The following is a 14,989-nucleotide window of genomic DNA, read 5'->3' as shown; positions in this document are numbered from 1 at the left end:
AAAAAAAAAAAAAAAAAAAAAAAAAAAAAAAAAAAAAAAAAAAAAAAAAAAAAAAAAGAAAAGAAAGAAGAAGAAGGAAGAAAGAAAAGATTGGGAAGTTTGAGAGATCTTCCTCGGTGAAATTGAATTAGGTTCTTTTTATTCGTGGCGTTTGGCTCTGATTTCCTTTTTCCATTGTTCAGAGGTCATGCGTGGGTAACTAGGTAATTTTACTTGAATTTGGCAATTATTTTTGCGAGACAAGTTAAGATAAAAAGAAAAAAAGAAAAAAGAAAAGTGATTCTAGTTTCCCATAGTGAACGAGGCTCAAGGTTCTTCGCAGTCATCATTATTTATAAAACTTTGCACAAAATTTTCCAATTTATTGAAATTGTTTTGTTACTCGACTTTGTAAGGAAGTATTTGCAGAAGATACGTTATTCTGAGAAGGATCCTATTATTTACCTTGTACATATTTAACTATAGTGTGAGGAAGACATGTTCATGGCATCCTTGATCTGCAACGTTGATGCTGACTGTGATAAGCTTCTGGTTTGCAAAACAGATTTAGACTGCGTGAAGACATTACAATTTGAAATGGAGGTAATCTCAAGCTGAGTTTCAGTTTAATTGTAAAGCTGCTTTGAACAGTTCATGACGTGGATTATACCTTTCAAATTAAATTATCTTATAAATCCACACGTTCTCGTAACTTTATTTTAATTATTCAAAATTTGTTTACCTTTGAGGTTCTCTTGCCGCAGGAGAAGTGTAATTTTGGACGGCAGTTCAGTTTCGCCAAAGAAGCACCGTTGACAGGTTACATGAATGATGTTCCTGCATCTTCTTGCATGGGAACGTCGCCATTCCCAGCTGTGGATAAGTTCGTTGAATCTGTTGCCTCCACTGGTAGTGTTTCAGGTAATACGTCTGTATTCCCCATGAGATAGGCAAGTTTTGTAATGTTTTAGAGAAATTGTCATTCTTCTTACCAGAGTTTCCGTACATTTATTGAAAGGGAGATGATGGTTCTTTTTCTTCTTGCATTTAGCATATTTGCTCTTGTCAATTCTCGACTTCACGTCTGGTGATATCTATCGCTGTCTCTTCTGTACTTTACTTGCTGTTTATTAACGTAGCTGCTGCCTTCCCAGGAAAAATACGCTGCTGGTACTGGTTCTCAGAATATGGACTAATTGTCTACAGCATGTCCCGTAATAGATATTGTGAACGAATTGGTCGAGAACACAAAAGCAATCATGGTACTTGTGAATTGAGAATTCTTTTTTGCTCCTAAATTTGTGTTTCTAAAAGTAGAATTGTGAAGTACTCGTCTACCTAATGTTTGAGCATGTGTAGCTTCCCTATTTTTCTCAGTTATCATTTAAGTATTTAAACCTTAATGTGATCTAGTTCCTCTGGTTTTTCGTTTGCTTTAAACCATCTGAGAATTTTCTCCTTTCTTCTTTCATGCAAAGCATTGACTATCCATGTTTTCATCGTCCAGTGATGTATGTTGTCGACCTTAGGAGGGCTGCCTATTATCAGAAGTGTCATGATCCAGATTGTAGAGGTGCTCGAATATCACCTAATTGTCAATTTTTTTTAGGAAAATATTGATTTGCAATCATTGTTTAATTGAACTTATCATCCTACAGGTTACCGATCTCCTCTGCGTCCAACTCCGATTGATTCCATTCCTAGTCAATGGGTTTCTACGGATTCAGAACAAATATCAAATGACAGAGAGTCAACCGATGAATGCATCAACTATCGATCTCTAAGCAACGACCAAAATTGTCTTTTGCTTCTTAGTGACAAGAACATTACAGACAGCAGTGTCCAAGACTCCTGGTGGCTTGAAGTGATGAGAGTGGCAGACGATGTTGAAAACAAACGGATTGAGGTAGGTCATATTTAATTACTTAATTTTACAGTTTGAAGGTCCTTTTCTTTCGTAGATCAGAAGGAACCTGAACTAAGGTCTCGAAAAATGAAAAGGCTTATAATGTTTAGTGGAAAGCATCATTCATTGTATTGACTCGATGACCCTTCTTTTTTTTTCTTTCCTTTTTTTTCTTTTTTCTTTTTTTCTTTTTTCTTTTTTTTTTTGCCAGGACCCTGGAAAACTAGATTTCGAAGACGATGACTGGTGGATGGCTGTGGAAAACTCTATAAAAGATTTGTCCACATGAAAAAAGATTTGTCCACTTGAAAAGTCAGGACTGGATGGCAAATGCATTCTCCGGCACCTTAATAATTATTTTACATTTGGAAGTACCGGTATTTGAACTTTGCCAGACATATGAGGTAGTCGTGCTCGACCATGAAGAAGGCAACCAATTATTCATCCAATAACGAACCTCGTTGGATATTTGGCTACAATTTAGGCCGTTGCTTCCTTAGAATATTAGCTCCGCGCGGATTCTACTGGGAGAATTTCATTTTCTGTCAGATGAATTGCAGGCCTATACGTAACAAACTGTGGAGTTTAGGGCGTCATGTTACTTACTGCAATACATGAAACGTATGGTATGATGAGGGTTAAACGTAATGTCGAGATTTTTGTGCTTTGGGACAACCATATACCAGGATTGCAAGAGTTCTCCAGAATGTGTATAAAATTAACCTTTTGAAACGTTTGGCACTTCTTTTAAGTTGTAAAAAAATCCAGGCTTTATTTATATAGCGTTCAATTTTATTTTTGAGAATACATAAAAAGCATAGAAGCCAGTAAGCAGTAATCTGACTTCTTGAAGTGCATCTTTTCTTACCGCAGAGTGTCCGTCCAAGGCCAGTCTTCCAGCCAAATGGATGAGTACCTCCATCTTTGTGCATGCGTTTCCAACTCGTGAGCAGCAAGGCATCGATGCAAGGTAAACAAAAATCCCTGAACGCCTAAATATTTTCCGATCTTTTCGATATCGTCGTTTAATTTTGGAGTCAAATTGTTCTCTTCCCCACACAAGTCTCCACACCATTAGAGTATCCGTTTTAACACAGGATAAATGCCCTTCTCGATTGCTATGGACCATGTTTCGAAATATGAAATTGAATAGTCGTTGTAGAAAAGCTTGACACGAATTTTATTACTTTTTTATGCTTTTCGTATTTGCAAATTTGTTCTCTCAGATCTTTTGGAAATGAGAACCGTACATTAGGGATAGGCATTGAAGATAATTATTATAGGTTAAAAGTACAGATCATATTTCCGATTGAGGTTGTGTCATAGCTGTCAACTTTTAAATTTTATTGTCTAATAAAATGTAAAATTTTAAATAGTTTTAAAATTCTCAATCTTTTTTTTTTTTTCTTAAGATTTTAATTTTTATCAGATAATTACGTAGAAGCTTCGACTTTATATATGTTTGGTAAGTTAGATATTTTTCTTTTTTAAGTATTCGAGATGGACTTGTTAGCCCAATGGAAGTCTACCATTCGACTTGTTATTCGATCATTATTAAATAAGTTAAATCAATAAAAATTGGGCTGATGAATTTCTTATTTTTTTCCCAGGAAAAGAAACAGAAACGGAAGGTCATTGATTGGGCTGATGAATTTCTTATTTTTTTCCTAGGAAATGAAACAGAAACCAAAGGTCTATTTCTCCATCTCCTAGTCTTGGTCTAGACTCCTTTTTATTTTCCTCCCCATTCTCCACCTCCTGCTAATTCTCGTCTTCTCCAATTCACTTAAAATCCAGAATAGATCTCTAGATCTATGGCATCCCCACCCAACAACCCAAAAGACAAAACGAGTCTCACAAAGAAGATTACAGGCAGAGTTCCCATGTTTATCACCAAGGAAGATTTGGACTCCATTCTTCCACACCAATATCTAATCGAGCACTTCCAATCATCTCTTTCTATCGTCTCCCCCACAATTTCCAGCCCAATGCGTCAAAGCCATACCATTCAGCCTCATTCCTCTCTCCTCCTCATGCCCTCTTGGTCTTCTTCTCCAGCTCTTCCCTACATAGGCGTCAAACTTGTAACCCATTTCCCCCAAAATTCCGCCTTAAACTTACCTGCAATTCATGCAAGTTACTCGCTCTTTAGCTCCACCACCGGCCAAACTCTGACCTCTATAGACGGCACTACTTTGACTCTTTACAGAACCTCTTGTATCTCTGGTTTAGCTACGAAATATTTAGCCAGGCCTGATAGCAGGGTCATGGTTATGGTGGGTGCGGGTGCTTTGGGACCCCATTTGATCAAAGCACATTTGGCTGTGAGACCCAGTGTTAGGAAAGTGATTATTTGGAACAGAACGGAGGAAAGGGCAAAAGTACTAGCCGATGAGATGCGGAAAAATGCAGGGATGGATGGTCTGTGCTTCGAGAGTACTGGAAATCTGGATGATGCGATCTCGGTGGCGGATATTGTGAGCTGTGCAACGAACTCAGAGGTTCCCCTGGTCAAAGGTAATTCTACTATTTACCTTTTTTTTCTAAGTTTATTTAGAACCATGATAACTTTTTTGATTTTTAGCTTTTAATTTAAAAAATTAAACGAATTACTTTGCTTGATATTTTCGAGTTTAAGTTTGAGGGAAAAAAACGTTGTTTTTAAAATTTCACTTTTGTTTGGTTGAATTTGAAGTTAAAAAGAATCAAATAACTATCAAATGAGATCTTTTTAGTTATTGGGCCTATATGATATTATCAAACAACCCTTAGTTATTATAATTAAAGGACTTCTAAAAAATGTGTTTGAAAAAAGGGAATATTATATTAATATGTCAATGTCTTGGTTAACAGGTGATAAGTTGAAGGCTGGGGCGTACTTAAATTTGGTGGGGTCGTTTAAGCATTCAATGAGGGAGTGTGACGATTTAGCGATCAAGAGAGGAAGGGTTTTTGTGGACAGTGAGGAAGCGTTGGAGGAGGCAGGGGAGTTGGTGGGGGCTTTCGAAAGAGGGGTCATTGAGAAGAGGAGTATTTTGGGGAATCTGGTGGATTTGATCAAAGGGGAGGTTGTGGGAAGGAGGAATGAGGATGAGATTACTGTGTTCAAATCTGTTGGGTCTGCAGTGTTCGACCTTGTTGCAGCCCAGTTCGCGTACGAGAGAAGCATCTGAGCGCTCATAACAGGTGATTGCTCTTTACCTCTTGCTTTTCTCCATCCGGATTTTTCTTTTTAATTTGCTTTAGATTCAATCCTTAATCCTAAATTCTGTTTAATTTGCTTTTCTCCATCGTTCCATAATTTGCTTCTTAAAAAATAAAAATTCTAACTCGTTGGAGGTTTTTTTTTTTTTTTTTTTTGAGAGAAAAAGTTAGGATTATAGGTCAGAGAAATCAAGGGAGAACGGAAAGTTAAGAGGGAGATATAGTAATGCATGTAATAGTGGGGAAAAAGGATTTGGTGTGTGAAAAGTTTGAGAGAAATGTTAACAGTAGCCAATGAAGTGTTAGAACTATAAAACAGACTAATTTGGGGGAGGATTAAATAAAGATGAGTTAAGAGGGAAAATATTTAAAAATAGTTAGTAGTATGCTTTTTTTAAAAAATAATATTTATTACCAAATAAATTTTATAACTTTAAAGTTACCATTTAAACATGTTTCATTTATTATTTATTAGGTAGAATATATAATTTTCGCAAAAACACTAAACATAAATATATAAATATATCAATAAATAATATTTTTAGAAATGTATATTAATATTAAAATGTAAATACAATTAAGAATTTTTTTTTAATAAAATAGTTTTAAAAAATTCAAAATTAGATTCTATTTCCAATAATATATTTAGAATATCATAAATGTTTTAATACTTCAAATTTGAATATTCTTTTTCAGAATCAAATTTGAATGTTCTTCCTACTATTTATCTTCAAATAAAACAAAATCGAATTATTAGTTTATTTATATAAAAACATAATCTTTTAAAATCAAAAGAAATGGTTCATGGATAAATTATTAGTTTATTTATATAAAAACATAATCTTTTAAAATCAAAAGAAATGGTTTATGGAACTATCCATATTTTAACTAGAAAATATGAAATAAGGCAGTTTTGTCATTTATGAATATTAGTTTTAAATCGTCCTTGACTGAAAATGTTCATAAATTGATCGATTATAGTCAGTCAACTCCATTTTTCAATCTCTAATGTTCACCCCTATTTATGAGTTTGAGATAGAGACTAGATAATTCACCTAGTATAAAGTATTAAATAATAAATTAAAATTTTAAAACTAACATTGTTTATTTAGTTCATAACTTAATGTAGTAAAAATCATATTTTATATTTTGATATTTATTAAAATTCATAAATTTACTAGGCAAAAAAATTGAAAGGAAAGTTTAGTATTCTTTTATACATAAATTTCAAACCCATATCTTATTAATAATTAAATTTGTAAAAGTTCAAAAACTTATCTTAAGTTAAAAGTTTAGAAATACAAAATTTAGTGTTTTAAAACTTATTAAACAGAACTAAAATTTTGACACAACAATTTTGAAAGTTCAAAAGCTGGTTAGACAAAATTCTTAAAGTTGGAAGGAATAAGTTAATAATTTAATCTGTATTATAAGGAAATTTTTTTATTTCACATCAGTTAATTAATTCAATAAAAGATATTATTTTTATGCCTAATCACTTAAATTAATGCTAACTCAAGTCAAGCTTAACTAGATGAAACATGTAATTAACCTACGTTAAAAGGGTCATTTTCACTTCTAGGCTAGAAAATATGTTAATGGCAGCGTAAAACAGCAGCAGCTGTTGGTGGAAAAGGCCAGTTGACAATAATCGAAGAATGCAATCATCGATTCGTAATCAAATGAATCGACAATTTGAAATAAATTTACCTATTTCCATTTTGCTCTGAAACATTAAAGATTGGAACCTGAGAAAGACAAACACACCCATAATTAGAGTGCAATGTGGTCGAGAAAGCTTACAATGTTCAGCATTCATTTTGATGCGTTTGTTTCATTTTTGGAGGTTTGGAATGAATTCTCGGGAAAAGCAAGTCGTCCAGCTGTTTTTCCGCACTGAACTCTGAGGTCGCCTGCACAGACAAACTAAATGGTTAGGCTCACTAATAACCAATTTCCTGACGAGAGAAATCGCTCCCGTTGGAAATATAAACTTTACATCTACGTAGCACAGAACCAAGAGGGGGAAAGCTCTCTTACGTTTTCTGTAGTCTGTTTGAAATTACTTTTAGGTGCTTAAAAAAGTGTTGAAGAAAAAAAAAATGTCATTTTAAATGGTCTTTAAATTGTTTTTGCAAATCATTAAATTAAAAAACATGACAACCACGCCAAACTATTTCACGACTTAAGAACAGACGAAAACATGGACAGATGTTCATCAAACGGCATCATATTTGCAGCTGCTAATTACGTCATAAATTATGTATTGCAGCTGCCAATTACGTCATAAATTATGTATAAATTCGCTTTTGCTTTAGTAATCATATCTCTACTAGTTATCAATCAAGAGAAACAGGAGATGCACAAGAGAAAGGAAAAAAACAGTAACTTGAGAGTTGACTTACTCGTGTATCAAATGCAAACCGCAACGTTTGGACCTGAGTTCCGGAGCAAACCCTCACATCAAATCCAAGTGAATCTATACCATTGATTACTGCCTCCTGCAATTATTCAATGAAGAACAATGGTCTAAATCATCATGAACATGATAATCTGCGTACCTATTATTGAAGCTATAATGAAAAATGAAACAAAAACTAGAAAGGATATAGGTCATTGGAGAAACTTTGTAGCTAGGAGAGTTTTGAAGTTGAAGATTTCTTCAAACAAGGCATCCTCTTGCAACATCGAAGGCTACTTTCCATTTATATGCCATTCTATTAATTTGGTAACCGTTTAGATGCTCATTGTTTTGACAAACCAACCAAGTCCACTATGAAACAGATGAAGTACGATATGACTAATTAAATTTCACAAGACAGAATGAAATGCATGATAAAATTTAAATAAAAACAATAAACTGAACAGCCTTTTGGAGACATATCATAAGGGAAAGGAAAATTAATAATACAGAGATCAAAACAAATATTTTAAACAAAAGTTCTAAATAATTTCTGGTTTTACGGGGTTTATACATTACCTCAACCTGAATGCCCTTGCATCTCCAACACAGAGACTTGAGCGCTTGTGTGGTCTTTTCTCCACCTGCTCTCAAACGGGAAATAATTTTTTCGGCTGAGTGCCCGATTGCATCAGGTTGAGCTTTCATGAGATCCTCTATTTCAACGTTGCTCTGGGAAGATCAAAGAATTTTGTCAGCAGCAACCAGAAGCAGATCCAAGAAAAACAACTTTTAGAAATCATCAAGACATCTTTAGGCTCAAACAGCATAGCCCGACCATAAATGTGGGGACTGCATATTGTAGGCATTAAACATTTATACTCCAATTATAGACTAAGAAAAGAACTCCTCACAAGTGAACAAGGTGTGGTGTATGATGCTGTTTCAAGATAACATGCTTTCAATGTGAAAAAGAAACCTACAACAACTACAAAATGAAACAGAGATCAGACATACTGGATGTGCATGCCCTGTACATAGCTGAACCTTTATCATCTCCAACCGGTAAAATGAAGCATCGTTCACTGGAATATTTTCAGCCAATCCATCTACCATGTTTAAACCATCTTTAGATGAGCTTGATTCATGACCCTGATGATTGATCCTACCACGATTCTCAAGGTTATCTTCAAGTTTCTGAGCCTCGTGAATATCACCATTACTTGAATGACGGCTGGATAGATGTCTCTGAATAACAGTATGCTCTTCACTGAATGCAGGTCTTAGGAAACCTTGGATCAGTAAAGTTGCTGGGGGCTCTTCCATACAATCGATAGGATCATCCGATGCAGACTGAAAGGCATAACAAACATATGCATATCAGTATAATTAGAAATCACATGCTTCATTTAACATACATGGAGAGACCAAAACTCGTTGGTGGTTGTCCCTGGGGAAAAAAAAGGTCTATTAATCTATCATAAATCATTACCTCTGAAAGCTTGTTAGCAAAATGCATTGGATGTGAAGAACGCATTGTCTCCAGTTTTGCCCAGTCTCCTAGGGTCTCATCAGAGTAATTTTGATCATCTTCATCATCTATGACAGAAACCCAGTCCTGCAGAATGGAGAAACCTTTAAGCTCAAACTAAAATTAGGGGAATCCAACAGAAGTACTTTTTATTTTATGTAGAGACCCTATCATATTCATCATCTGCATCATCATCATCCTCGCCGTCATCAACTTCATCTTCATCATCACCATCATTTGTAACTTCATCATCAAGCTCTTCAAATCCAAATTCAACTTCTGATGGACCAAACAACTCCAGCTCATCGATCATTTCCATGGAATCAAGGCCAATAAGAACTTGCTGTACCATTAAAGCCATCAATGCAAATCATATTACGGAAAGAATTAGGGAGCCAGTTATCAAATTGAGAGCAAAGGGATTTCTTTCACCAAATAGTCTTTCTCAAAAATAGGTATCCGAGTCATCCTCAATTGAGCATTTAAATAATTGTGAGAATAAGGGAAAACTGAACAGGGGGTTTAGAGAAACACATAAGCTTAAATCTTGAAACCCACTCAAAGGGATGAGGATCATACTTGCTCACATTGACTATGTCACAAAGCCTCATGCCCATGAGAGAAAAGCCACAACCCTTAGCCAACATTGCCCATTTTGATGTCTCAGATTACCAATACCTATACCCCAGACTCCAACGACCTTGAAGCTATCTCCCAACTAACCAGATGAAATCCTCACCCTCATCAACCCCCTCCCACGAGAAATTACTCATAAACTTCTCTAGGCTCTTTAGGACCTAAACAGGAATTCTGAAAAGGAGAGACAGTATAGCAAAATCTCAGATAAGACCGCTTGGATGTAACTTGAGTAAGCCCTCCTCATTTGGAAAATGAAGTTTCTTTTCAAAAAGCAAGGTGCTTGTGACCTTTAAAATCATCACAAACCTCCTTTTTTCTTTTCGAATTGATAGTTTTTTTAACAAGAAACAAAGGCGCTAGTGGACCTTTCCAATAACTGCAAACCAAAAAGATGTGCCCCTGAAATTGTAACCCAAATAGGAAGAAGGAAAACACTCTTCCTCATAATCCACAATAGCTGCCCACAAATTATTACCGATCTCTCTTCTTCTTCTTATTCTTTTTTTTTTTTTTTTTTTTTTTTTTTTTTTTTTTTTTTTTTTTTTTTTTTTTTTTTTTTTTTTTTTTTTTTTTTTTTTTTTTTTTTTTTTTTTTTTTTTTTTTTTTTTTTTTTTTTTTTTTTTTTTTTTTTTTTTTTTTTTTTTTTTTTTTTTTTTTTTTTTTTTTTTTTTTTTTTGTACTTTCCAGTAGGAATGAGATAAAGCAGTCTTTGAGTACAAATCTGATGATTTTGACACCTTTTGAAAACATGTATAATCTTTGCTTCTTATGAATTACATACGTATAACAGAACCATTTCTTGCTTCAAAAGCATGCAAGTCCTTACATACAATCTTTATTCCCAAATTTATAGGGAAAAACATGAAATAAGATATCCAAAATATACCTAGAGTATACTTTTCTACTTGCATTGAAATGCAGGCACACTCATTGAAATTTGGTTAATTTCAACAGTTGAAACCCCACCAGCTGAACAAGCATTACGAAGAATAAAAATAAATATCGGAGAAATTAATTATATTTATAATATGTATATCCTTTAAATCGGCAGAATTTGTCACGTTACCTACCATTACGAGGCAACGTTCACATGCCAAGTAAAAGTTCGGAATAATAAAAAATAAACAAATGAACACATCTTCTGGTTTGAGATGAGATGTGAGAGGTGTGATGACATTATATTAAATATGTAAGCCAAATATCCATACCACAAAGTTATTTTCTGAATTTAGGTTTTGCAAGGTCTCTTCAGTGCTCTTCACTTGAAAATAGATATCTGCAATAGAGTAAAATAATATAATCAATAAAATAATCGGGGAAGCAGTCAAGGCTGACCTATATGAATATGAGTGTTGTACTCTAAAATACTGGACATACTTCCATGTTCGTCAGTTACATAGGGTAGGTCTGGCCAGATAATATTTTCCTGAACTTCATCGTTAATCAAACCCGCAAACATTAATGTTGCTTTTCCATTTACCTGAACAACGAATGCTATTGAAAATATTAATTATCAAATTTTGCAAGAAATATCAACCTATATAAAATGCAGAATTACAAACACAGCTCGTTTTAATATATATATATGCCAACATAAGTATAGCTCCCATTTACATTTCTCTATGAGGTTGGAGGTTCAAATTCTTATTCCTACCTTTGCAATAATAAGAAAAAAAAAAAAAAATTAATATCCCATCCACCAAACATAGTCGATAACAGAAAAAGAGAATCATCCAACATTTGTAAGACTTGGACCAAAGGGAAGCAATATGCTACAGTAGTTGTATGGTCTCCCACATTTCACAATTACGTCCTATAAAATAACTACGTACAGGAAAGAACATATTCATAGAGACTTTACATCTACAATAACTATGCAGGAGTGTCTTTGTGGTTGAGGTGGAGGGGAGGGGGTGAACATGAGGAGAAGGCTCCAAACACGTAATTTAATCTCTTTTGAGACCCTGAGAAGCAGGCGTTACTTGGAAATGAAGTACAAATATGGCCCCTAGTATAAGAGTAGGTTTAGACCTTCGGTTTCTTATTTTACAGACTCAATTCTGAAAGTGAAATCAAAGCGATTATTGTTTTTAAAAAGTCACTAAAATTATCATTTTATCAAAGTCAACATATTCTATCATCAAATCCACAAGTTAAGGTATTTATCTTTTATATTATTTTATTTATAATAAAAACACCTAGTACGGGGAGTATAATTTTAGAACTTCCCAGGATGACTAGTAATTCAACATTCCAAGTCATTGAGCATTGAGCTGGCAAAGAACTTGGAGACATAGCATCCACTCAGAAGTCTGAAGGAAGAAAGCAAGAGAAGAAAGAGGAATGAATTATCTATCTATCCCTTACTTAGACAGTGGAAAGAAGAAGAAGAATGAAACTTGACTACAGTTATGCATCAAATGAAAGAAGAAGAAATTCAGGAGTTAGCAGTCAATTCATTCAATCGTTCACCTTTCCCTGATTGAACTTGGTAATTAGGAAGTCAGGAAGGAAAGACTGAATGAAGATGCATTCCCCTTTACTAAAGAAGAAAGAAGAAAAGAGAAATAGAAGGGAGCTGGCAAAGAACTTGGAGACATAGCATCCACGGTATTACGTGAATGAATACTATTGTTTGTACTAGGGAGGAATTAATTTTTTTTTTTTGTAAAAAAAAAAAAAAGCAAGGTTATCATTCCTGTAAAAAGATAAAAGGTATTGAAAAAATTGGGTCCACTGTTTTTGTTTCTAAGATAATCTTCCAATTAAGAAACTTCAAAATTAGCCATCTTAAATCAGTGTAGCTGATCGATTTTCAGTCTTTGACCTCCATTTCAGTCCTCAAGAACATGATGGAAAAAGAATATATAATTAAAACAAATGTGCGCCCTACCAGTGGTAACATTGTTTGGTGTATAAAGAAGTAATGCAAACAACCTTCCTGCTAGTGATGCATCACACATATTAAACATCATGATTAAGTATGAAATTAAGAACAGCAACTGTCTAAATTGATACCTCGATGATTGTTCTTGTAGTTTCTGCAGAGGTAGGTCTAACATCCTCAGCAATCTCTGTTATTGATTTCACAAACTCCTCAGATGGATGATACTGTAATCTCCTATTTTGTTTAATTGGATCTGATGCAGAGCCTAAATGCTCTGCTGATGCTTGAATTCCATTCTTTTTAAGATTGTTCTTTCCCAAGAGGGACCTACTATTGAGTCTTTGGCATCTTTTCCTGCAATTTAGTTATCAGGTTTTAGTATTCTAATTGTTCATTCCTAAATCTGAAGTGTGGTGTTTGTCCAGGCCTTCCATTTCCTTGTACATACATAGACCTGATCAAATTTGATGTTCATGAACAGAGGAAACATTTGGTCAAGGTTGTCAGTTATAATAATTATAAATATATAATAACACGCCAAGGCACCACTGAGATCGAGTAACCATCAGACACAATCATTTCTGAAAGGTTTCAAGCAACGCAGTTGCTTATAAATTAATCCTTCTGATGCATGCCAACTGCGACTCCATAATGAGAAGACCACATCTTATAGTGGCTTCTAAGAATAATAAAAAACGTTGTCTGAATTATGAGTGCTTTCTCATTGCATTTGGCAAGCATATGATATATACTTCAAGTACATTCTAATCATAAACTTGCATTCAACTCTGATTTTTTTTCAATTCATTACAACTTCTGGTCAGCTGAAATCATTTCATCGGCGGCAGGATAAGGACTAAAAAGTTCGCACGCGCATTTTACCAATAAACTCATCGAGAAAATTATTTTTGTTAAAAAAAGGAGGAAAAGAAAGAAGCAAGCTCAAGTACCACTGCACGTCGGAAGCGCAAGATTGAAAAAGCCGGCAAGAGCTGTTAACATGGCCTATACAAGTTACATCCTCCGAAGTCCAAGCTGGACGGTGATCTGTATATGCAAACAACCAAAAACAAAGAAGAAAATTAGTCTCAGCTAGGCAGCAATAAAATATCGGAAAAAAATCCAGAAAAAAATCCAGAAAAAAAACTGTGGAATTGTAGGCTCCATTTCTTTTATAGAAATCAATTTAAGCAACCAAAAAAATTGTTTCCTCTTGCACTTGCGCATAATTCGAAAAAGAATAAAAAACACCAAAAAGAAAGGCAGTCGAATTCTCGAGCTCCAATGTTTCAAATAGAAATCATGTTAAGCAGTCGAATCAATCGTTTCCTCTTCCTCTTTCGCTTAATTGCGAAAACATGGAAGAAAAATAGACTCGGCTCGGCAGCAAAGAAAAATGCTGGAGAAAACGCCAAAAGAAAAGCTGTGGAATCTTCAGCTCCACTGATTTCAATAGAATTCAAGTTAAACAGTAATAACAATTGTTTCCTCTTCCTCTCTCGTTTAATTCCGAAAAAATTGAAGAAAAATAGACTCAGCTCGGCAGCAAAGAAAAACGCGGGAGAAAACGCCAAAAAAAACGCTGTGGAATCTTCAGCTCCACTGATTTCAGTAGAATTCAAGTTAAGCAGTAACAACAATTGTTTCCTCTTCCTCTCTCGCTTAATTCCGAAAACATTGAAGAAAAATAGACTCAGCTCGGCAGCAAAGAAAAATGCTGGATAAAACGCCAAAAGAAAAGTTGTGGAATCTTCAGCTCCACTGATTTCAATAGAATTAAAGTTAAGCAGTAATAACAATTGTTTCCTCTTCCTCTTTCGTTCAATTCGAAAAGCATAGAAGAAAAATAGCGTTAGCTAGTTAGCTTGGCAGCGATGAAAAATGCGGGGCAAACGCTAAATATAAAAGCTGTGGAGTCTTAAGCTCCATTGCTTCTGAAAGAAAGCAAGTAAAGAAATCAAAAAACTCGTTTCTCCTTTCTCATTCGTAGAGTTCGCCCAAAAGCATGAAGAACATAGAGTTTAGCTCATCCTCTGAAGTAAGTAATGGCGGTGGAGAGAGAGAGAGAAAGAGAATTACTCGACAAAGCGGAGGAGTAGCAGAAGTTTGCGCCGCCGGAGAATCGAACGGCCAGAGCAGTTTCGATCATTCTCCCACTTTCTTTTTTCAGGCTTCGCGCTATTGAGGTAGGAGATCCACATGCACTTTCGCCAAGAAGTTATATATTAGGATGAGGTGCCCGCGCATCATCTTGGCATCACGTGGAAAATATCCTATGCGGCAATGAATATGCTATTGCCGTACGAGCAAACAAATCGCCTCAAGCATTCGGGCAAGCCCAATGGCAGCATTCATTGAGCCTTTGGCACTATATGAGGCCCATTAACGTTGGGTTCTTTTTTTTTTTTTTTTTTTTTTTTTTTTTTTTTTTTTTTTTTTTTT

At 34.7% G+C, this 14,989-nt stretch overlaps 3 protein-coding genes across 5 annotated transcripts in view; 2 read left to right on the top strand and 1 right to left on the bottom strand.

Annotated features, from left to right (window-relative positions):
* The window catches only part of LOC111430698 (DNA-directed primase/polymerase protein), a 12,127-nt gene extending 9,279 nt beyond the window's left edge, over positions 1–2,848 (top strand). Inside the window, exons 9-15 of one of the 2 annotated variants that reach the window (XR_002708378.1) lie at positions 466–582; positions 744–900; positions 1,134–1,241; positions 1,487–1,552; positions 1,638–1,885; positions 2,097–2,511; positions 2,759–2,848. Coding sequence is in view for 1 of the 2 variants with exons in the window: in XM_023067066.1 (XP_022922834.1) it covers positions 466–582; positions 744–900; positions 1,134–1,241; positions 1,487–1,552; positions 1,638–1,885; positions 2,097–2,174 (774 nt within the window). In the remaining variant the exon portion in view is untranslated. Of the gene's footprint in view, positions 1–465; positions 583–743; positions 901–1,133; positions 1,242–1,486; positions 1,553–1,637; positions 1,886–2,096; positions 2,528–2,758 lie in introns of those variants that run through there. The other variant, XM_023067066.1, reaches the window with a different exon arrangement.
* Positions 2,849–3,626: 778 nt separating this feature from the next.
* On the top strand, positions 3,627–7,166 carry LOC111430702 (protein SAR DEFICIENT 4). Of its 2 annotated transcripts, XM_023067071.1 has the most exons (3): positions 3,627–4,402; positions 4,739–5,071; positions 6,936–7,166. In XM_023067071.1, the coding sequence occupies exons 1-2, from the start codon at positions 3,700–3,702 to the stop codon at positions 5,056–5,058; spliced, it is 1,023 nt and encodes a 340-aa protein (XP_022922839.1). In that variant the 5' UTR covers positions 3,627–3,699; the 3' UTR covers positions 5,059–5,071; positions 6,936–7,166. The 2 variants fall into 2 exon arrangements, with proteins under 2 accessions (XP_022922839.1, XP_022922838.1); XM_023067070.1 differs by lacking the exon at positions 6,936–7,166 and having other exon boundaries at positions 4,739–5,214.
* Positions 6,712–14,763, bottom strand: LOC111430699 (uncharacterized protein At3g49140-like). The gene is made up of 11 exons (XM_023067067.1): positions 14,627–14,763; positions 13,498–13,594; positions 12,679–12,901; positions 11,038–11,140; positions 10,869–10,936; positions 9,188–9,364; positions 8,983–9,108; positions 8,508–8,843; positions 8,070–8,222; positions 7,495–7,590; positions 6,712–7,002 (listed from the first exon to the last, which is right to left on the bottom strand). The coding sequence occupies exons 1-11, from the start codon at positions 14,694–14,696 to the stop codon at positions 6,898–6,900; spliced, it is 1,554 nt and encodes a 517-aa protein (XP_022922835.1). The 5' UTR covers positions 14,697–14,763; the 3' UTR covers positions 6,712–6,897.
* Between the last annotated feature and the right edge of the window lie 226 nt (positions 14,764–14,989).

Source organism: Cucurbita moschata, unplaced genomic scaffold, assembly GCF_002738365.1.
Source record: "Cucurbita moschata cultivar Rifu unplaced genomic scaffold, Cmos_1.0 Cmo_Scf00034, whole genome shotgun sequence".
NCBI classification, from domain to species: Eukaryota; Viridiplantae; Streptophyta; class Magnoliopsida; order Cucurbitales; family Cucurbitaceae; genus Cucurbita; species Cucurbita moschata.
This window is presented reverse-complemented; position numbering and strand designations above follow the sequence as displayed.

Coding starts and splice junctions, on each gene's coding strand:
- LOC111430702 (XM_023067071.1), top strand. CDS start 3,700: ATGGCATCCCCACCCAACAACCCAAAAGACAAAACGAGTCTCACAAAG. Junction 4,403..4,738: donor AGAGGTTCCCCTGGTCAAAG/GTAATTCTACTA, acceptor CTTGGTTAACAG/GTGATAAGTTGAAGGCTGGG.
- LOC111430699 (XM_023067067.1), bottom strand. CDS start 14,696: ATGATCGAAACTGCTCTGGCCGTTCGATTCTCCGGCGGCGCAAACTTC. Junction 11,141..12,678: donor CTACAAGAACAATCATCGAG/GTATCAATTTAG, acceptor TTCGTTGTTCAG/GTAAATGGAAAAGCAACATT. Junction 9,365..10,868: donor ATTCAGAAAATAACTTTGTG/GTATGGATATTT, acceptor TTAATGGTACAG/CAAGTTCTTATTGGCCTTGA.